Genomic DNA, 23,252 nt, shown 5'->3' with positions numbered 1-23,252 from the left:
TTATATATGTAAATTTTGTTTGCCTGTTTTTTTTATTAAATTAGTATATAAAGTAATATTTTTAATATTCCTAGGTTTTATACCTTTGGTTTCTTTATTTATTTTATTGTTTTCATGTATTGCTTGATCAATTATGTCTTTAATTTCTTTGTCGAATTTTTCTTGTTCATAAATAACAGATCCTAATTCTTTATGTGGATTCATTGTTTTTAAATTATTATTATCAGAATAATTTGGAATAGAATATGAGTTGTTCGTTTTAAAAGAATGTGTAGTAGTAGAAATGTGACCGTTATGATGATAATTGGTCTTATTATTCTTATTCTTATTATTAATATTATTGTTTTTGTTATCATCATTTTTTTGTAATTTTTTATAATTGGATGAAGAATCATTCTGATGATTAATATCTTGATAGTCGAACTTAAAAATCAAATCTTCATCAGTTATATAATATTTCTTTATATTTTTTGTATCTTTGTTATTTATTTTTGCATTTAAATATATTTTATATTCTGTATTTAATATCTTAAATAAATATTTATCTAGTGTCTCAATAGATATGAAGTGTTTCATATCTTGGTTTATATCATTGATAACATGATCTGTGATATTTTTTATATACATGGGTAATGGCTCCAGAATTAAAAGAAATCTAATAAAAAATAAAAGGAACTTATTTAATTTATATTTTAATAGTTGTGTATTAAAATATTTAGCACACTTTTCTAATATAATACATATCATTTTTATATTTATAAAAGTACAATCATGTAAATCATTAAGAATGTGAAAAAAAATTGGATTATTTTTATTAATGAATAAATATTTATAAGACTCCTCTTTATAATTGTTATAAGAAAAAAAAGAGTCCTCACATTGATACTTTTCAGACTGACATATTTTTTTATTATTATAAATTGTAATTTTTTCATCATCTTTAATTATTTTACATATATCATGTACTTGCTTTTTTTTTACATCCTTATATTCCATTCCATTTGTATTTTGGTTGGTGTCCAAATTTGTTATTATCTCATTAGATGAAGAACGTAAATTTTCAATATTGGATATACCTACTTTTATATGTTCTATGAATTTTTTATTTTCTAAAAAAAATGGATACAAGTAATTAATTTCATGCATGTAACATATATTTACATCTGTTAGAGATATTAAATAATACAATAAATCTAATACATTTGTAGAACTTAATATTTTATAATTATATAAATCAGCATATAAATGTGTATATTGTATTAAGAATGTAAATTGCTTAAAATCATTAGATTCTAATATATTAATAATTTTTTCATATAATTCATCAATTATGTGTATTACAAATTGTGGTTTATATTTAGCTAGTTGATATAATAAAGATGCTAAATTATTGATTTGATATATACTCATATACATTAAATATTTGAAAATATATTTTTTTAAAATATATAAAAAAAAAGAATCATCCCAATTAAATTTTCTTATATATTTACAAATAATCTCTGTATCTTTATATTCAATATCTTCAAATAATAATTTTTTAAGAAAATATTTTTTTTGTTCTTGTTCAAGAGTATATTTCTTTTTCTTTGTTTTTCTCTTAACAATATGATAATTACTATTATAATTATTACTATTATTATTATTATTATTTGATGTATACATATTATTTTTTGTTATAAAATTTTCTATTTTAATACAACATTCTTCAAATGATAATTCTAATATGTTTGTTAAATTTTTTGTATTTTTTATTTTTTTTAATTTCTCAAATAAATTTAAGAAACGTATATGTGTCCTAGGATTATTTAATAAAAGAAAAGAACAATTTTCTAACATAAAAAAGCATAACTCTGCATGTTCAATAGTAAAATTATCTATTAATATAGAAATAATATCTAAAATATAGGATAAATCTAATAATTTAAATTTCGTTAGTTCACATACATATTTTATACATTTCGTTTTTTTATTTTCACATGGTATTTTTTCTTTTATTATTTTCTCAGTAATTTTTTTTAATTCATCAATAATTATAGGATAGATATCTTTAGCATACTTATTTATAATACAAATATATCTACAATAATATGGAATTAAATTTAATGTTACTTTGTTTATATATATAATATTATTTGCGATGATTTTCCTTTTCTTTTTTGTATTATAATTTAAGAGAAAAAGCATAACATTATTTTCTATATCTTTCTCACTGTTCATGTTTAAAAGTTTTTCAATATATATTTTGAAATTCTGTTCTTTATTTTTATGGTTTCCTTGGTTATAAGAAGTAGGAAGAAGAACAGTTGCATCGCATGAGTTTATCACACCTGATATATTTTTTGGTGTGTTTTCTTTTATTTTTGATTTTTTTTGGTTTATCTCCAAGATATTATTATCCTTTTGATTGCTTCTATCATTTATACAGTTTTTAAAATCAAGATTATATTTTTTGTCTTTATCATTAGAAGGTGGATTATGCAAATTGTTTACTATATTTGAGTTATCTTTTTTTAATATGGAATATTTAGGCTTTGATACATCCAATTTTGTGTCAAAGTTTTTTTTTGCATCCTCCTTTATTTTTTCATTTTCCTTCTTTTTTATGTCTTCCTTCATTTTTATGTCCTCCTTTATTTTTATGTCCTCCTTTATTTTTGTGTCCTCCTTTATTTTTTGATCATCGGATTTATTTTGTGTCTTAATACATATGACAGTCTGATTATTATTTTCAGATGAAATAAATTTATCACTACAAAGCACATCATTTTGATAACATTTATCATTTGTATTATCTTCTTCATCATCATCTTCATTAATAAGAATATTAATATTTGAATAATCTGGAAATATTGTATAGAATGCTTTTTCTTCATCATTAATCCATACAGAATTATTTTCGTCTATTATAATTTCTTTATCTTTTTCATTTTTATTTTTGATATGATCAAAAATTTTGATATGATTATAGCTTTCTGCGTTTAATCCAAGTATATTAATAGCTTTTATTTGTATATCTTCTAAATTTATGTGTTCTAAATTAAAAAGATTACAAATTTGTTTGCTCTTTTCGAATATTTTGAAGAAGTTATATTCTTCCTTACATATCATATATTTCTTACTAACAGGGTTATTTTGATTGTTATTATTAATTTGATGACAATTATTATTATTATTATTAATAATATTATTATTATTATTATAATTACTATATGTTATATAATTATTCGTATTATTTTGATTCATATGTGTGTTATTTGTATAGTTATTTCTGTTGCTATATTCATTTATTATATGCTCAGCATAAAAATATATAAGAGAAGAATACATACTACTATAATAGAATGTAAGAACAAAATTGAAAATATCCATTTTTATAGTCTTTATATTAAAAAACAAAGAAGAGTTACATACAACAATGTTTGTATTATTATTTGATGGGTCTTTTTTAATTGTTTCATAATTTTGTGTGCATGTTGAAGTACTTTGAAAAAAGTTTTCATCTATAAATATGCTGCTTGTATTATTAAAAAAATAATCATATGTTGTTATAGTATTTATTATTAGGCACTTTTTTATATTACTCAAAATATCACAACCATTATTATTATTATTATTATTATTATTGTGGTTGTTATTGTTGTTGTTATTATTATTATTATTATTATTATTATTACACAATATTGTATTGGTTTCTTTTTTTTCTTGAGACACATAATTTGTTATTTTATTTTGATCGTCCATATAAGGATAAAATTTTAAAGAAAAGAAAAATGTAATATTTATAAACATATATAAAAATAAATTTTTATTATTACATATTTTTAAAAAAAGTAATTCAAAATATATACATAATAAAATTCTTCTGATTTTATTTTTCTTTTCTATATTTTTCATTATATTAATATTATTCAACATTTCTTTCATATAAGCTTTTTTATCTACATTATGTTTTTTTATAAGTTTCATATTATTATGTTCATGTTCAAACATATCAAATTCGAATATGAAATTATCTTTTTCTTCATTTTCTTTTAATATAAATGAGGAAGTTAATTTTTTATAGATATCATTCTTTATTTTTTTAAACTTATTGACATTATAAATATTTTCTTTGTCCTCATCCACCTCTTGCTCTTCTCCTTTATCATCTCCTTGATCTTGATTTTGATTTTGATATTGATCTTGATTTTGATTTTGATCTTGATCTTGATTTTGATTTTGATTTTGATTTTGATTTTGATTCTTGATTTTGATTTTGATTTTGATTTTGATATTGATCTTGATCTTCTTTTCTATTGACTGAATATTTATTTTGTGAATCATAACCTTTGTTTAATTTTTTATCTTGATCGTTTATACTATTTATATTTGACACATGCGACTGTTTAATTCCTTTCTTTTGTTTTATCAAATTGTCCTTATTATTTTCCTTATTATTTTCCTTATTATTGTCCTTTTTTTGTTCCTTTATTTCTGTCCGATTTATTACATATTTCTTTTCTTTATCATTGATATTATTATACATATCATGAAAAATAATAAAAAAGAAATTTTTATCATTTTCTTCTAATTTAAAAAATTTTAAGAAAATTATTTTTTCAATATGCTCATTTACTTTTTCGTATGTATCATTTATATATTTAATAATATGTATTAAAAGATAAATTTCTGAATATTTATTAACATGATAACACAAATCAAATATATAACTTAATATCTCTCCAATATATTTACTAATATTTAAACGTTTTATATCTTCTTGTAATAATTTTAAATGATTCTTTTCTAACTCGGTAATACTTGTATTCTTTAATTTATTAATAAATTTATGTATTTGAATAACACTCATATTTTGTTTTTTTTTTATTGTTATATTCTTATCTTTTATATTTTCTTTGCTTTTCTCTTCATTATCATAAGTTTCATTGTTACAATTATTTGTTAAAAGAATTTCTTTCCTCAGACGATCATTTTCTAAACAGCTAGCAATAAAATTAGTACTATCGCTTGTTACATGTTCAATATTATTCATTGTTATATATTTACAACATTTTAAATATAAATATGTATATTAAATCACTTATTTATAAAATAAAAATTTATCCATATAAAGAAGTCTACACATAATCTATAAGCAACATATACTGATATAAAATTAAAATATATATATATATTATATATATATATATATATAATATTTTTAATTGTTAATTCAATCTTTATATATATATATATATATTTATTTATTTATTCCTCGTCAAGGAATAATATTTATTCAAATATTATACTAAAAACTCTTGACAAAAAAAATAAAAATATTTGTATGATAAATATTGTTAAGGGTCAAAAATAAAAAAAATTATTTTTTTTTTTTAAACATTGCTAATATAATATATATTATATACATGAAAAAAAAAAAAAAAAAAAAAAAAAAAAAAATCAGACTCATATTATATTATAATATGATGAAATTATAAGTGGTATATTCTAAATGTAATATCTAAATTATTTTTAATAAGAAAATATAATAATAGTCACAATATATGTATAACAAGATTATAGGTATATTTTATAAAAATTTCGCGACAATATATATATATATATATATTTATTTATTTATATGTATATAATTTTTTAAGTCTTAATATTTTTTTGAACAATATACATAAATTTTACATATTGAAAGTGTTACTATACAGGTGTGTATTATATATATATATATATATAATATGATATATTTCTTATATGTTCATTTTTTTTTGTTTTGTTTTTTTTCTTGACACAAAGATGTTACATAAAGAAATACAGAGAATAATGTATAATAATTGTTTTTTTTACATATTAATAATAATCTTATATAGAAAATAATAAAGATATTAAAATATAAAAAATGATCTTATAAAGCATAGTCTAACTAATAGAATGCATATACATATTATATTATTATTTTTTCTTTTCTTTGTTTGAGAAACCACTATTTTTAATATGATATAAAAATATAGTGATATGTACATATATATATATATATATATATATATATATATATATTTTTTTTATATGTATAATATATTATTTATATATATACACTTCTTTTTTTTTTTTACCATATATATTATATTATTTATTTGGAAAAAAAAAAAAATATATATATATAATATATATATTTATAAATTTCACATATGATCATTTTATCATTAACCTTAGAAAATAAGAATGAATATGATATTTAATTATTTAATTATTTTATTATTTTATTATTATTATTTATTATTTATTATTTTTTTTTTTTTATAATATACTTACGGGTTGTGTATATAAAATATATATGAGGGAAATATATTATATTACTATTAAGTACATAATGGATACATATATATATATAATAATAATAATATTTTAATATATAAAAAATTGAAACAATAAATTATTATATATATATATACATCTAATATAAATAATAAATACATATATTTTTTTTTTTATTATAAGAATAATATAATATTATCATATTTAAAGACAATTTTAAATTTCAAAAAAAAAAAAAAAAAAAAAATTAAAATGATATTATAAAAAATAAAAAAATACTACATTATATATAAAATGGTATATAATATTAAATTTGTTTCACCTGGGAAAAAATAAATGGGTAATAAATATATTTATCATCATATATATTTATATATATAAATAAATAAAGCTATAAAAATAAATATATATTTTTATATGAATAATAAATGTGGTATTATAAAATAATATTATAATATATAAAAAAATATATATATTTTACAATATATATGCATATATACTAAACATATTATTATTTTATTTATTTATTTATTATTTATTTTTTTTCTTTCATTCCACATGTATACATAAATATTAAAATGATATTATAATATAATATATATATATATATATAATATTAATATTACATATATATTATTTTTTCCCAACTTTTTGCATTTAATCATATGAAAAAAAATAAAAAAAATAAAGATATATGAAATATGAGATATATATTTTTTTTTATTAAAAAAAAAAAAAAAAAGAGATAAACATAGCACCACAATGATTTAGGATTATAAATAAATAAATACAAATTATAGTTATATTTAGTGTTCATTTTATAATATATTATTTAATCTAAGAATTCATTTTTTATTTATTACTATAATAATAATAATAATAATAATTATTATTATTATTATTATTTTTTTTTATATATAACAGATTTGTAATAATTCGAAATGAAAAAATAATGGAATATAAGAAAAATATATGACAATTATAATACAATATATGTTACATTTTATGATTTATTAAATATATATTTATTTTTATATGTGTTTTGAATAATATATAAATATAAATATATATATATATAATATATTTTTATTCTTTCAAATATTTTATATGTTATATATGTTATTTTTTTTTGGACTGCTATGTTTCCACCGCATTGTGTAAAAAAAAAAAAAAAAAAAAAAAAAAAAAAAAAAAAAAAATATTTATATTAATAGCTAGCTAAAAGTAGAAATAAAAATATCAATTCCTTTTTTTTTATTAAAATATAATATATATATATATATATATATATATTATATATTTTTTATATTTCATATATATGACATATAATATATCACACAACATATAAGATATTTATTTATATTTATATATATTTGTATATATTTAATTTACAAGTAAATATATTTTTTTTATGTTGAATATTTTAATAAAAGTGACAATTGAATAATAAAAAATGTCTAATAGAAAAAAGGTTGCGTATTTCCATGACCCAGATATAGGTAGTTATTATTATGGAGCAGGTCATCCTATGAAGCCTCAACGAATACGTATGACCCATTCTTTAATAGTATCATATAATTTATATAAATATATGGAAGTGTATAGGCCTCATAAAAGTGATGTAAATGAGTTAACGTTATTTCATGATTATGAATACATAGATTTTTTATCATCAATATCTTTAGAAAATTATCGAGAATTTACATATCAATTAAAAAGATTTAATGTAGGAGAAGCAACAGATTGTCCTGTATTTGATGGTCTCTTTCAATTCCAACAGTCATGTGCTGGAGCTTCAATAGATGGAGCTTCAAAATTAAATCATCATTGTGCTGACATATGTGTGAATTGGTCAGGAGGATTGCATCATGCTAAAATGTCTGAAGCTAGCGGATTTTGTTATATAAATGATATAGTGTTGGGTATTCTAGAATTATTAAAATATCATGCACGTGTCATGTATATAGATATTGATGTACATCATGGAGATGGTGTAGAAGAAGCTTTTTATGTAACCCATCGTGTTATGACAGTATCTTTTCATAAATTTGGTGATTATTTCCCAGGTACTGGGGATATAACAGATGTAGGTGTTAATCATGGAAAGTATTATAGTGTAAATGTACCTTTAAATGATGGTATGACTGATGAAGCTTTTGTAGATTTATTTAAAGTGGTAATAGACAAATGTGTTCAATCATATAGACCAGGAGCAATTATTATTCAATGTGGTGCTGATAGTTTAACAGGTGATCGATTAGGAAGATTTAATTTAACTATTAAAGGTCATGCAAAATGTGTAGAACATGTAAGATCATATAATATACCTTTACTTGTTTTAGGTGGTGGTGGTTATACTATACGTAATGTATCTAGATGTTGGGCATATGAAACTGGGGTTGTTTTAAATAAACATCATGAAATGCCTGATCAAATTAGTTTAAATGATTATTATGATTATTACGCCCCAGATTTTCAATTACATCTTCAACCTTCTAATATACCTAATTATAACTCACCTGAACATTTAAGTAGAATTAAAATGAAAATATCAGAAAATCTAAGACACATAGAACATGCTCCAGGTGTCCAATTTTCTTATGTCCCTCCAGACTTTTTCAATTCTGATATTGATGATGAGAGTGATAAAAATCAATATGAATTAAAAGATGATAGTGGAGGAGGTAGGGCACCAGGAACAAGAGCAAAAGAGCATTCAACCACACACCATTTGAGAAGAAAAAATTATGACGATGATTTTTTTGATTTATCTGATAGGGATCAATCAATTGTACCATATTGAGTGGAAGGTTATATAATAAATGGTTTTACAACTAAAAAAAAAAAAATAAAAATAAATAAATACATACATAAATATATATATATATATATATATATATATATATATATTTTTGTGTGTACTTATGTGTGCATATATGTACATATTTATGTGATGAGAAAATAAGAAATTTTTTTTTTAATTGGTAAATCAATTTGATTTATATATTTTCATACTTTACTAAACAGGTGCTTATAATTAATAATTCTACATCATATTATATTAATAAATGTATGTTTTATAATTTTTTCCTTTTTTTTTTTTTTTTTTTTTATCATATCATTATTATTATTATCTCATGATATATATTTTTTTTTAATATTTGTGAAAATAAAAATTTTACCTTTATATATATATATATACATATATATGTTTTTTTTTTTTTTTTTTTTTTTTTGTCGTGTTTTATTTTACATATAAACTTAAAAATATATATTTATATGTATATATTTAATTTTTATTTTTCAATTTAGCTTTTTCCTTTTAACGCTTTGAATATAAAAACTAAATAAATATAAATATAAATGAAAATGTATGTGTAAAATATATATGTTCGGAGTAAGAACCACCTTTTCTTTTGTATATTATTTGAACATTCAGAGTAGGTAAATATATATAAATATAAATATATATATATATATATATATATATATATATATATTATACTTAATCATTTTACAAATATCATAATTTAATAGTATATTTTTTAAATGGAAAAAAAAAAAAAAAATATATTTTTTAACGGTGTATGGTTAGCTCGTTCGGAGCATATATAAAAAAAAATACAAAATAAAACACATGTATATAATACAAGATAATGTTTACTAAAAAAAAATATATATAAACATAAACATAAACATAAACATATATATATATATATATATATATATATATATACTTATACATATTAATGTTTATATGATAACCTTTTAAAAATCACAGTCAGATGACTTTAATTCAAATTCATGTTCTTTGCCATGATGATCAATAACTAAAAAGGAAAGTAATGCTTTTTCTAGAATATATTTCCCTTTTTTATATTTCTGTGATTCTTCAGAGGAATCTTCATATTTCCATCCAACATTATTTCTACAATTATTACAATAAATATCAACAATTGTATGTTGACCAGTAGTCATCATTCTATCTTCATATTGTCCTTCACAAACATTTATTACTTTTGAAAAAAGCCAAGCGGGTCCTGTCCTTCCTCTAAAAGAAGTGGATACAAGTTCACTGGGGTCAGACAAGTGATTACCACATTCGGAGCAGCTACAATAAAAAAAAAAAAAAAAAAAAAATATATATATATATAACATAATATAATACAAAATGAAAAAAAAAACAAATGCTTCAATATACAAATTATTTACACATACATATATATATATATATATATATATATATGTGTGTCATAATATATCTAGTCATTATTATTAATTTGTAATTTATAATGTATGGCATATTATTTAAAATGAAATAATTTCCCACATATCCATATATACCTGTATACATAATTATTTAAGAGTACTTTAAATGATCTACCCATATATTTTACATTCAAAAAAAAAAAGTAATCTTCAACATGGACATAACACATATATTATATATATATATATATGTTTATATATTTATATTTATTTGTGTTTTAATTTTTTTTTTTTTTTATAATTTATACTTAAAAAAAAATTACATTTATCGAGATATAAAAAAAATATAATAAATAATCTTAATTGCTAATCTTTTATTAAAAATGAATATAATTTTTTTTTTTTTTTTTTCCTTTTTGCATATAATTAAAAAAAAAATTAAACATATTTAAAATAAAAAATAAAAAAAAAAAACATAAACATAAACATAAACATTAAGTATAAGTATATTTTTCAAAAGAAATGAAAAAAAAAAAAAACACGCATAATTATTAAATAAATACATATATTTATTTATAATATTATATATTTACACTTTATATAAAAAAATATATAATTTTATAAAAAAGAAGAATGATTTAAAAGGTAATAAATATATAGTTTGTTTATACACACATTGTAAGATATTTTTATATATTCATAAAAATACTTAAAATGTTGTAACCACAGGACATAAAATTTCTTCATCTTTCGTCACATATATATATATATATATATATATGTTTTATTTATTTTAAACTAGGTTCATTTTAAAATCAATCACTTTTATGTTTTTCCACAGATTTTATTAACTCACTCTCATTCATCCCTAAAAAAAAAAAAATATATATATATATATGTAGAAACAAATAAAGAGACATGATCACATGTTTATTATATTTTATATTTTTATTGGGAAATATAAAGTCACCTATAATCTTGTCCAAATATTTCCCATTTTTCCTCAACAAAATTGTAGGTAATTCGTTAATATCCTCATTTTCACCCAATTCTGTTATTTTATGAAAAAAAAAAAAAAAAATAGAGATGATTATATTTTCCTTTTTTTTTTTTTTTTGTAATGTACCTGGAAATTCGTCAATGTCTATATATAAAGATTCAATGTTATCGTTATCTTCTCCCAGCTTTTCAATCTAAAAATATATAGCACATATATAAATAATAATATATATATAATAATATATATATAATAATATATAAATAATAATATATAAATAATAATATATACATATATTATATATATATTATATATTTACCAGTGGTTTCATTTTTTTACAAGGGGCACACCATGAAGCACCAAATTGAGCAACAACCAATTTATTTCCATTAACCTTACTAAGATAATCGTCAATTTTATTTAATTCCTATATTTTTTTATAATAAAAAAATTTATGTTTTTAATTTGACAGAAAAAAAAAAAAAAAAAAAAAATACATATTATAAAAATATATATAGAAAAGAATTTTTATAATGGAATTTGTTCCAAGCATTTTGTAATATATATACATATATATTTATGTATTTTTTTTTTTTTTTTTTTTTTTTTTTTGTCCTTACTGTATACACATTTCTTCTAACTGTTGTGCATAAATATTTTGGATGGGTAATTTTTTTTAAGTTTTGAAGAAAAAACATTTTTATAAAGAAACAAAAAAAAGAGAAAGCAAAAATTTTATGATGTTCAAAGGGTATATCTTCTCACATACATAATGTATTAATAAATAAATATATATATATATATATATATATTATTTTTTGACGAATGAAACAAACACAATATATAAAAAATTAAAAATAAATAAATATATATATATATATATATATATATACATATAATTTAAAATATCCTACAAAAGTTGCAACATATTTTTAAACATTTAAGACTTATATCTAATATTTTCCCTTTTTATATTTTATTATTCTACATTCAAAATAAATGCAAAATTATCACAAAATTTTTTTTTTTTTTTTTTAAATATAATTCACAATCGAAAGAATATATTATTCTGTTTCTTATTTATTTGTATTAAAATTGTAGTTACTGGATCTTTAGGTTTTTCGTTTTCATCAAATGAATTATAACCTATACAAAATTATGTTGAAAAAAAAAAAAAAAAGAGGAAAATAATAAAAAAATAATAAATAAATAAATAAATAAATAAATAAATAAATAAATAAAACATATACATTATATTATGTACATATATATATATATATATATATATATTATATGCTCCATTGAACAATTTTAAAAAATATATATGCTTTTAATTCTTTTTCTTTTTTTTTTTTTCTCAAAATTTTTTTAACATATATAGAACATTATATATATTTATTATTAATCATAAAAAGACATTTATTGAAATATAAATGCTTATTTTTTAAATTCATTCATTATGTTCTTATTTTTGTAAGACCTTATATATATATATATATATATATATATATATCTTATATATTTTTTTTTTTTTTTTTCCCTTTAATATTTATTATAGCACACTGTGTTCATATAAAATTATACAGTATATTTACCTTAAAAAAAATTATAAAATAATTAAAATATTCAGTGTTATTTTTATTTTAATTATAATATGTAATATATAATATATTTTCTTTATTTATTATACATTATTCAACAATTATTATTCTCCTTTTTTTTTTTTTTTTTTTTTTTTTTTTTTAGTATTAATGTAGATTTTTAAAATCAAATTGTGTTCTTATATATTTAATTTTTATTTTTTATACACCTGTAATATAATATATTACTTTTGAAATTATATATATATATATATAAAGTTATGTTAAAATTTATCCTTTTATTTATATGTGTATTTATGTATAGATAATTAGATGAAAATATATACCTAATTAAATAATTAATCAAAATATATATATATTTATTTATATGTAATATAAATGTATTTATACTCATACATTTATGTACCTATATTTACATACAAGCGTACGCATATATTAATATTATACACATGTAAATATTTTACACAATATTCAGAATTACAAAAAAAAAAATGTTGAGTCTATAAGCCCTTACTCATTTTAAGAACAAGTCTCAAGGAAAATACATTTTTTTTTTTTTTTTTCTTTATTTGTTAATATGATTCATATGTGTATATATTTATATATGTGATGCCATCAAAAACGGAATAATTATATTCACAAATTTTATTTTATTGTATTATATATATATATATATATATATATATATATATATATGTATGTACTTTTTTTTTTTTTTTTTTTTTTTTTTTTTTCATTTATGTGTGCGAAGACATAATTCATTAATATTTTAAAAGGGAAGGATGAAAAATTGTGAATTATCAAAACGAGATTTAATTTTTAATAATGTAATAAATACAAAGAATAATTTAAAACGTCTAAATAAAAACGTAAAAGGAGATCTTACATATGCTGAGAAAAAAACAAAAGATACTTTTTTAAGTATTGAACAAGATAAAGATAAAGATAGTGAACTAGATTGTGGACAATCAGAAAAAAAATACAAAATATCAAATGAAGAACAAATAAATAATACATGCTCAAATTTTAATAAAGAAGATAATTATAATATATATGATAATTTATCTGTTAAAGAATTAAGCGATGAAGAAGTAAGCTCAGAAAATGAATATAATAAAAAGATAAAAAAAAATGTTTTAAACAATACAATAAATAATCAAAATTCAATAGAACAATATACTAAAGAGTCCTTGAACGATGAACAAAGTTATAAAAATATTAATGAAGAAAACAACATTAATTCATGCAAAATTTCTTATAATGTAGATGAATGGATTTGTAAATTGTTAAAATGTGAACTATTAAAAATCGAAGAAGTCAAATTAATGTGTGACCTCTTAATTGATATTTTAAAAAATGAAGAAAACTGTGTCAGAATTAATGTCCCTGTAACGGTTGCTGGAGATATTCATGGACAATTCTTCGATCTTTTGGAATTATTCCATATTGGTATATTTTTATATAAGTAGCTAACACAAATGCATTTTGAAGGTTTTTTTTTTTTTTTTTACCTGAACGTGTACATGAAATATACATATATGTTTATGATTTTACCTGAACGTGTACATGAAATATAGATATATATTTATAAATTTACCTGACCATGTACATAATATATATATATATCATTACATATATATAATTTATCGTGGTGGACATATAACTATTAATTGTTCTATATATATATATATATATATATATATATATTTTTTTTTTTTTTTTTTTTTTTTTTTTTAGGAGGTTTACCACCTGATGTGAATTATTTATTTTTAGGCGATTACGTAGACAGAGGTTACTATTCGTGTGAGTGTTTTTGCTTAGTTGCATGTTTTAAGATAAAATACCCAAGCAGGGTAACATTATTGCGAGGTAATCATGAGAGTAGACAGATAACAAAGGTATATGGTTTTTACGACGAATGTATAAGAAAATATAATAATAACAACATAGTATGGAAATATTTAACTGATGTGTTTGATTATTTGCCCTTAACAGCAATAATAAATGATGAGATATTTTGTGACCATGGTGGTATATCTCCATGTTTGCAAACAATAGATGATATAAATAAGTTGGATAGATTTAAAGAGATACCTCAGGATGGAGCCATATGTGATTTATTGTGGAGTGACCCTGCTGGTCCTGAGGATGAAATAACAGAGGGTTGGAAACCTTCTCCTAGAGGAGCAGGAGTTTTATTTAGTGAGGAAAAAACGGAAGCTTTTTTACGTATGAACAAACTTTCTTGTATATGTAGAGCTCATCAATTAGTACAAGATGGATTTCAATGGATGCATAATGATAAGGTTGTTACAATTTTTAGTGCTCCTAATTATTGTTATCGTTGTGGTAATTTTGCTTCTTTAATGCTTGTAGATGAATTTATGGAAAAAGATTTTATAACATTTAATACAGCTCCATTAAGAGCTAATGCTCAAGCTTTAAGAAGAAATGTTCAATATATGTTGTAAATCTTTTGAAAGTATATATAAATATATTTTTATATATTTTTATATATTTATATATATTTTTATATATTTTTATATATTTTTATATATTTTCAATTTTTTTTTTTTTTAAAGAAATATATAATACATACATTACTTTCAATTTGTATTTTTTTTTACACCTTTTTCTTATGAAGTATTCATTTTATATAAATATATATGTACATAAAATAGTTATTATATATATATATGCACATATTATGATTATATTTTATTTATTATTATTATTTTTTTAATTAACTTCTTTTTAGTTATTAATGTTTACATTTATAGTATATAAAAATTTTATTTTTTCGTACTTAATTATATATATATATATATATATATGTATATATTTATTTATTTTTTTTTTTTTTTTTTCCCTTTTTGATTTTAATAAGTCATATATATGTAAGAACAAATATGTTTCCTTCTTTATTCATTTTATTTAATTTTTTGGGATTAATATTAAAGACCATTATAAAATAAATGAACACACATAAAAAATTATAGTATATATTATATATATTATATATATATATATGTGTACAAATAAAATATATATTTTGTCCTAAATAAAAAAAAATATATTTGGAGAAAATGACTATGTTTGATGATTTAAAGTGTTCATGTCGAGAATATAAATATATACCCTGAAGAAAAAATGAAAATACTCCATATTTTAATGTTTCATAATATATAATTATAAATTTGTAAGAATGACTTATCATTATATTTATATAATTTTATTAATATTATGGTAAAAGAATAAAAAGAAGTAAATATAAATATATGATATTTTAATATATTATACATACATATATATATATATATATATATATATATATTATACATATATATATTATACATATATATGTATATTTTATTTTATTTTATTTCATTTTTGTGTGATTTTTTAAAAAAAAAAATGAGAAAAGGGAAAGTTTCAGCTTATATATAATGTTAATTAAAATTATCATTTTAATAAGTTTGTTTCATCATGTAACATTATCATTGAAATTGGTTCATTTAAAAAAAAAGAGAGCAAATGATTTTTTTGTAAATAATAACATTTTAAAAAGAAATGTGATAAAAAAGAAATATAGAATTTTATGTAATATAAAAAAATCTTATATTGGATCAAATTATATATTTAATAGAGTATTTAATGACAATATAAAAGCAAATGGAGATAAATCTAGCGAACTTTTACAACGAGCTAATTATATAAGAGATGTTAATGGGATATATAATATATTACCATTAGGTCTTCGTGTAATAAATAAAATAATTGATTTTATAAATAAACATTTAGAAAAGATTAATTCTCATTGTCTGAGCTTAAGTATACTTCAAGCCAAAAAATTATGGAATATATCTGACAGAGCCAAATTATATAGTGATGAATTTTTATATGTATATAAACAGAAACAACCAAAAAATGAGAAGAACTCAGAAGAATGTTTAAAAAAAAAAATAGAAGATGATGGATATATTTTAAGTCCGACATGTGAAGAATCTTCCTTATCTTTATTAAATCAAGTATATAATGAAAATATTACTACTAAATGCTTACCATTATTAATTCATCAATATAATTATAAATTTAGAAATGAAAAAAGATTCGAAAAAAGTTTATTTAAAAGTAAAGAATTTTTAATGAAAGATGGATATTCTTTCCATACTAATGAAAAATGTTTAAATGAAACATATGAAAAATATAAAGAATGTTATAAAAATATTTTTGAAGAATTAAAATTATCTTTTAATATAATTAAAAAACGAAAAAAAGATAAAATGAACGCTTTAGAAAGTCATGAATTTCAAGTACTATGTAAAGATGGAAAATATAAAGAAGCAGCTCATATTTTTAAATTAGGAGATTATTATTCTAACAAATTAGATATAAAATATTTAGACAAAAAAAATGAAAAAAAAAATATACTTATGGGTTCTTATGGAATAGGTATATATCGTTTATTATATTTTTTGATAGAAAACTTTTATGATGAAGACGGAATTAAATTACCTGAACAAGTAGCACCCTTTTCAGTCTACTTAATACAAACAAATCAAAAAAGTAAATACTCAGCAAACAAAATTTCTAAAATATTGAATATATATAAAGATAGTATGAAAAAAAAAGCAAATATTTCACAACAAAATGATGAACAATATAATCAAGGGGATAGCAAATGTGGAAATGACACATTTAAAGGTGATACAATAAATAATGAAGATAATATATATAATAATGATAATATATATAATGATGATAATATATATAATGATGATAATATATATAATGATGATAACATATATAATAATGATAATATATATAATAATAATAATATATATAATAATAATAATATATATAATAATGATAACAATGTTGAAACAAATAATACTTTCACATATAACCCTTTAACTAGCAACGATATAGAATATATATTAACTCTATGGCTTTTTAATACATTCAAAAATAAAAATGTAGATGTTTATTATGATGACACAGATTTACATTTGTCAAGAAAACTAAAACATTGTGATTTGATAGGAGTACCTAACAGAATTATTATTAATTTAAATAATCTGGATAAAAAAGTAAAAGTACCTCCAAACTTTTACACTTATTTAGATAATACTGATAATATTTTATTAAATAAGTTATATTTAACTTTTCAAAATATTACCATAGAATATAAACATCGTTTTTCACAAGAAAAAAAAATCATGACAATACGTGAATTATTTAAATATTTTAAATTTGTATGATTTTTTTTTTTTTTTTTATTTATTAATTTTTTTGTAACTTATTAAAACAATTTAATTTATATTTAAAATATATTATCACAAAAAAATAAAAAAATAAAAAAATAAAAAAATAAAAAAATAAAAACATATATATATATAAATATATATATATATATATTATATGTATGTCACTTTATTGGGTTATTTTCCTTTTTGCTTATGTTATCTCCTTTTATATATACAAGGGGTCAATAAGGAAGAAACCTTTTTAATTCTTTTTTCGTTTGTGCTTGATGAAATATCTACGTCTTGATTCTTCTCAAAAAAAAATACGTAAAAAAAGTCATCCAGATTTATCTGAATAAATAGGAATTAATAAAAAATAAAATGAGCATTAATTATTTATATTTAGTAAATGTAAAAATAAATATAATACACACACACACACATATATATATATATATATATATATATATATATATATATAATATATATATTACCTTGTTTGATAGTTTAAATCCAACGTTGTTCATAAATTTTATGAAAGCTTTATAATTTGTAAATCGACTGACTACTTCAGCTATTATTAAAGATGCTCTAAAATAAAATAAAATAAAATAAAACAGATGAACAGATAAGGTAAATATATACAACACAAATATAATCACATTGAACATATATATATATATATATGTATATATCATTTTAATTTTTTTTTTTTTTTTTTTTTGTCTTTTTGTGCTTACCCTTTTTTGAGACAACGAACTGATTCGAATATAATTTTTGGCCAATCTGTATTCATAAGAGATAGTGATAAAACAAAACAATCATATGAATTATTATTTAAAGGCAATTGAGTTATATTACAAGGAGTAATATAATCATTATATTGAATTAAATCAAATGAAATTATATCCCATCCATCTAATGTTCTTGCTATTTCTGCTTCTCCACATCCTAAATCAGCAATTTTATTATTCATGTTAAAATTTTTTTTCAAATGTTTAATTATAACTGATACAGGATTATGTGGCCATTTGTTTTTTTGGTTTTTATATCCTTGATGATATATATTAAAAATATTTTTAGTTTGATTTAATTTATTTTCTACAACTGAACTATTATTTGTATACATATATTCATTGATATATCTAAATAAAGAAGAATTAACTATATCTTCTGGGTTTTTTTCAATTTTTTTTTTCTTTTTATATTTTTGTTTATTATTTTGTAAATCGGTATAATCATATTTATGATCATCATTTGTTCGATGTATATGGATATTTTTATTTACAACATTTTGTCCTAATACACTCACATAAGGAAATACGTTCTTTTTTTTTTTTTCATCTTCATCTTGATTCAGATTATTATTATGATATATATTATTACTTTTATTTTTTTTTTTTTTTTTTTTTTTTTTATTTATCCATTTTTCATTTATTAACTGTACATTTTTTTTCTTTTTATTTTTATTTTTCTTATTGTTTAGATGTATATGTTTATTATTTTGTTCATTTATATGTTCATTATTATTACTATTGTATATATCCTTTTGATTTATATTCTTGTGGTTTTCTTTTCTTTTCTCTTTCTTGAGTTTCTCATTAGGACTTACAAGAACAGTATTTTTTTTATCATTCTTTTTGTTATTCTTCTTTTTGTTATTCTTCTTTTTGTTTTTGTTTTTATTTTTTTTCACTTTTAATTTGGAATATTTATTATTAATATCAGTCATTTTTCCTTTTATTTTTTTAAAATTAAATTATAATTATATATGACAAAATGTTTTATTTACTGGACCATTATTTTTATTTCTTTTTTTTAAGCCATTTTTAATTTAAAAACAAAAAAAAAAAAAAAAAAAAAAAAGAAATTGTTTTTTTTTTTTTTTTTTCATAAGGGTTATGATATATTAATGTAAAAAGAATATGAAATAAAATATAAATAAATAAATATTATATATATATATATATATATTTTATATATACTGATGTTGAAATGACTATATAGATCTTTTATTAGTGAAAATATATATTATATGTATATATTATTATATATATATTTAATTTTTCAAAGTTGAAAGTTTTAAATAATTTTTATTTTTTTTTTATCCACGTATTATATATATATATTATAAAATCCAAGATTTAAAAAAAAAAAGAATAACATATATATTATAATATATATATGATTTTATTTAAATATTTTATTATTTGCTTTAAAAAAAATAAATATAATGTGGAAAGAGAATAATTGTGCATATGGAAAAAAATAAAAAAACATAAAAATATAAAAATATATTATATTGTAAATAATAACTAATATATTATATATTTATTTAATATATTTAATATATTTTTAAAAAAGAGAAGAATAATATTGTAAATATAATAACATATAATTATTAATTTTGAAGATGTATTTATTTTATGTATAATATTTCTGTTCATAAATAATTGACCAAGTTGTAGAGAGAAAAATATATTCAAATGATAAATTTAAAAAAAGATTATTGTCTATCGATATAAATAAATATAAATATATATATATATATATATATATATATATATATAAACTGTCTTGTTTAATCGATAAAATATAATGATGATTAATAGTAATAACATGTATATATATATATATATATATATATATATATATATATATATACATATATATTTTTTTTTTTTGTGATCATTCTTTTTTTTTTTTATAAAATAGCTTTTTATAATTTTTTTGTGCATGTCCTTATAATTAAGTACATATGGAGGGGAAATATATTTTCGACAAAAATATCATAAGAATGAATAAAATAAATAAATAAAAAAATAAAATAAAAGAATATTTTATAATTTTCGTTTTAACAATATAATACATATATATAATATATATATATATATATATATATATATATATATATATATATATATATTTATTTAATTGTTATGATTACCTTATCCTATCCATCAATTGTATGTAGACTTAAAAATATTATCATTCGACAAATATAAAATTTGTCATTCCATATTTTATTTATTATTTAATAATTGGTGTAAGGGAATATATATATGTCCATTTTTATTAATCTTTAAAAAAAAAAAATTTTCTTTTTCTTAAAATACATTTCAAAGTTAAGAATATATGAAAATGTTCATATTAAAAGACATAGAAATTAAGAAAATATAACATATAAATAATATATATATTAATATATGTGTATATTTAATTTGTTCGTTTAAATGCTATATATGGTTTTTTTCGATTACTTGAAATATATACATATATATTTATTTTTAATATTTGATGAACATGCATTTTTTAATATTTGTCTAATGCTCGAATTTTAAAATAAAAAAAAATAAAATAAATAAAAATAAATAAATAAATAATAATTAAAATAAAACAAAATAAATCACATTTCACATTTGATATAATAAAATATATTACAATTTTAAATATAAGAATTTATTGTTGTATACAAAAATAAAATATATATATATAATATCGTTTTATATAGACTTCATTTTTTTTTTTTTTTTTTGTCCATATTATTCCTTATTATTATTTTAGTAAATAAATAAATATATATATATATATATATATATATATATATATCTACATAAATTTTATTTTATTTTATTTTATTTTTATTATCCCCTTTTTGTTGTATGAAATGGAAGAAGGAAAGTGGTCGTATATAATGGTGAGCGTTGTTTTTTACTTGTGTTATTTTTTTTATTTTTTAACTTATAGTTATGAAATAATATTTTTGTTTCAAACAAAAATTGATTATATTGTATTTTGTTTATTGCTCATCACTTCATTATTTTCTATTTATTTTTGTTCTAAAGGATTAAAGTATATATGTACTTTTCTTATAGCAATTATATCTTTTATTGAAATATATGAGTATACAAATAATAGTCCAAAGGATTTATATGATGAAGAGTTCCTCAAATTATTTTTATTGGTAAGATTATTCTCAGCTATTAATTTAGTTGTATTCTTACATCTACACATAAAAAATTTAAAAATTATAAAAAATGATAAATTAAATAATGATAAATTAAATGATAAAGCATCAACTGTTCAATCTGTAGCTGTATCAAAAAATATACATCCCGAAAAAAATAACAATTATTATCATAATAATAATAATAGTAATAATAATAATAATAATAATAATAATAGTAATAGTAATAGTAATAATAACCCTTGCAATAACTATTATAACAACCAAGATAATTACTTAAAATCCAATACAGTCACATCTACACATAATAATTTATTCAAACAAGATATACCTCAGATTCATCAACAGACAGGAGTTATAACATCTAAAACATTACCATCAGAAAACATATATGTTTTAAAACATGTGTCTATACCAATCATTGAAAAAGAAATAATAAATAAACAAACGAACCTTCAAAATGTATATGAAATGCAAACAAATGATTCTTTTAATCACTATAAAATTAATCATTCATCTTCTAAAAATAATATTAATGAAAATAAAATAACAGATCCTATACAAACACATAATACTAATCAGAATAATAATACATATATGAATCATATTATTCAAAATAATCAAGTCCCGCATTACACATATGAACATCCAACTGTTCTTCATTATTATCCACGAAATTTTCAAACAAATAACATGGGAAGTAATATCCAATAAAATATGAAATATTTAATTTGTCAAAAAAAAAAAATATATATATATAAAAATATACATATATAAAAATATACACATATATATATTTTTTTTGAGGAGGAATAAAATTGCAGATGTAAAAATATATAAACATTTTGTTTCTCTAACAAATGTATTTATCCTCATATAAATTTTATTTTACCAATAATATTTATTTTTACAAAGAATTAAAT

General features: G+C 18.2%; 8 protein-coding genes across 8 annotated transcripts; 4 read left to right on the top strand and 4 right to left on the bottom strand.

The window, feature by feature from the left end:
• On the bottom strand, nucleotides 1-5,035 carry PADL01_0924800 (conserved Plasmodium protein, unknown function; the record flags this gene model as incomplete). The annotated part of the gene is given in 2 exon segments (XM_028681933.1): nucleotides 1-4,140; nucleotides 4,157-5,035. 2 exon segments carry the CDS (start codon nucleotides 5,033-5,035, stop codon nucleotides 1-3), a joined length of 5,019 nt encoding a protein of 1,672 aa, XP_028538261.1.
• A 2,727-nt stretch (nucleotides 5,036-7,762) lies between these two features.
• PADL01_0924700 (histone deacetylase) lies at nucleotides 7,763-9,112 on the top strand (the record flags this gene model as incomplete). The annotated part of the gene is made up of 1 exon (XM_028681932.1): nucleotides 7,763-9,112. One exon carries the CDS (start codon nucleotides 7,763-7,765, stop codon nucleotides 9,110-9,112), a length of 1,350 nt encoding a protein of 449 aa, XP_028538260.1.
• Nucleotides 9,113-10,077: 965 nt separating this feature from the next.
• On the bottom strand, nucleotides 10,078-10,697 carry PADL01_0924600 (zinc binding protein (Yippee), putative; the record flags this gene model as incomplete). Its single annotated transcript, XM_028681931.1, has 2 exons — nucleotides 10,078-10,420; nucleotides 10,654-10,697. 2 exons carry the CDS (start codon nucleotides 10,695-10,697, stop codon nucleotides 10,078-10,080), a joined length of 387 nt encoding a protein of 128 aa, XP_028538259.1.
• Nucleotides 10,698-11,333: 636 nt separating this feature from the next.
• On the bottom strand, nucleotides 11,334-12,213 carry PADL01_0924500 (thioredoxin-like protein 2; the record flags this gene model as incomplete). The annotated part of the gene is made up of 5 exons (XM_028681930.1): nucleotides 11,334-11,386; nucleotides 11,489-11,569; nucleotides 11,645-11,711; nucleotides 11,835-11,942; nucleotides 12,136-12,213. The coding sequence occupies 5 exons, from the start codon at nucleotides 12,211-12,213 to the stop codon at nucleotides 11,334-11,336; spliced, it is 387 nt and encodes a 128-aa protein (XP_028538258.1).
• A 1,685-nt stretch (nucleotides 12,214-13,898) lies between these two features.
• Nucleotides 13,899-15,587, top strand: PADL01_0924400 (protein phosphatase-beta; the record flags this gene model as incomplete). The annotated part of the gene is made up of 2 exons (XM_028681929.1): nucleotides 13,899-14,565; nucleotides 14,854-15,587. The coding sequence occupies 2 exons, from the start codon at nucleotides 13,899-13,901 to the stop codon at nucleotides 15,585-15,587; spliced, it is 1,401 nt and encodes a 466-aa protein (XP_028538257.1).
• Nucleotides 15,588-16,562: 975 nt separating this feature from the next.
• On the top strand, nucleotides 16,563-18,377 carry PADL01_0924300 (proline--tRNA ligase, putative; the record flags this gene model as incomplete). Its single annotated transcript, XM_028681928.1, has 1 exon — nucleotides 16,563-18,377. One exon carries the CDS (start codon nucleotides 16,563-16,565, stop codon nucleotides 18,375-18,377), a length of 1,815 nt encoding a protein of 604 aa, XP_028538256.1.
• Nucleotides 18,378-18,578: 201 nt separating this feature from the next.
• PADL01_0924200 (rRNA processing and telomere maintaining methyltransferase, putative) lies at nucleotides 18,579-20,094 on the bottom strand (the record flags this gene model as incomplete). Its single annotated transcript, XM_028681927.1, has 3 exons — nucleotides 18,579-18,713; nucleotides 18,857-18,953; nucleotides 19,103-20,094. The coding sequence occupies 3 exons, from the start codon at nucleotides 20,092-20,094 to the stop codon at nucleotides 18,579-18,581; spliced, it is 1,224 nt and encodes a 407-aa protein (XP_028538255.1).
• A 1,935-nt stretch (nucleotides 20,095-22,029) lies between these two features.
• Nucleotides 22,030-23,043, top strand: PADL01_0924100 (conserved Plasmodium protein, unknown function; the record flags this gene model as incomplete). The annotated part of the gene is made up of 1 exon (XM_028681925.1): nucleotides 22,030-23,043. The coding sequence occupies one exon, from the start codon at nucleotides 22,030-22,032 to the stop codon at nucleotides 23,041-23,043; it is 1,014 nt and encodes a 337-aa protein (XP_028538254.1).
• Nucleotides 23,044-23,252: the final 209 nt, after the last annotated feature.

The sequence above is a fragment of the Plasmodium sp. gorilla clade G2 genome, assembly GCF_900097015.1.
Source record: "Plasmodium sp. gorilla clade G2 genome assembly, chromosome: 9".
NCBI lineage: Eukaryota > Apicomplexa > Aconoidasida > Haemosporida > Plasmodiidae > Plasmodium > Plasmodium adleri (nom. inval.).
This window is presented reverse-complemented; position numbering and strand designations above follow the sequence as displayed.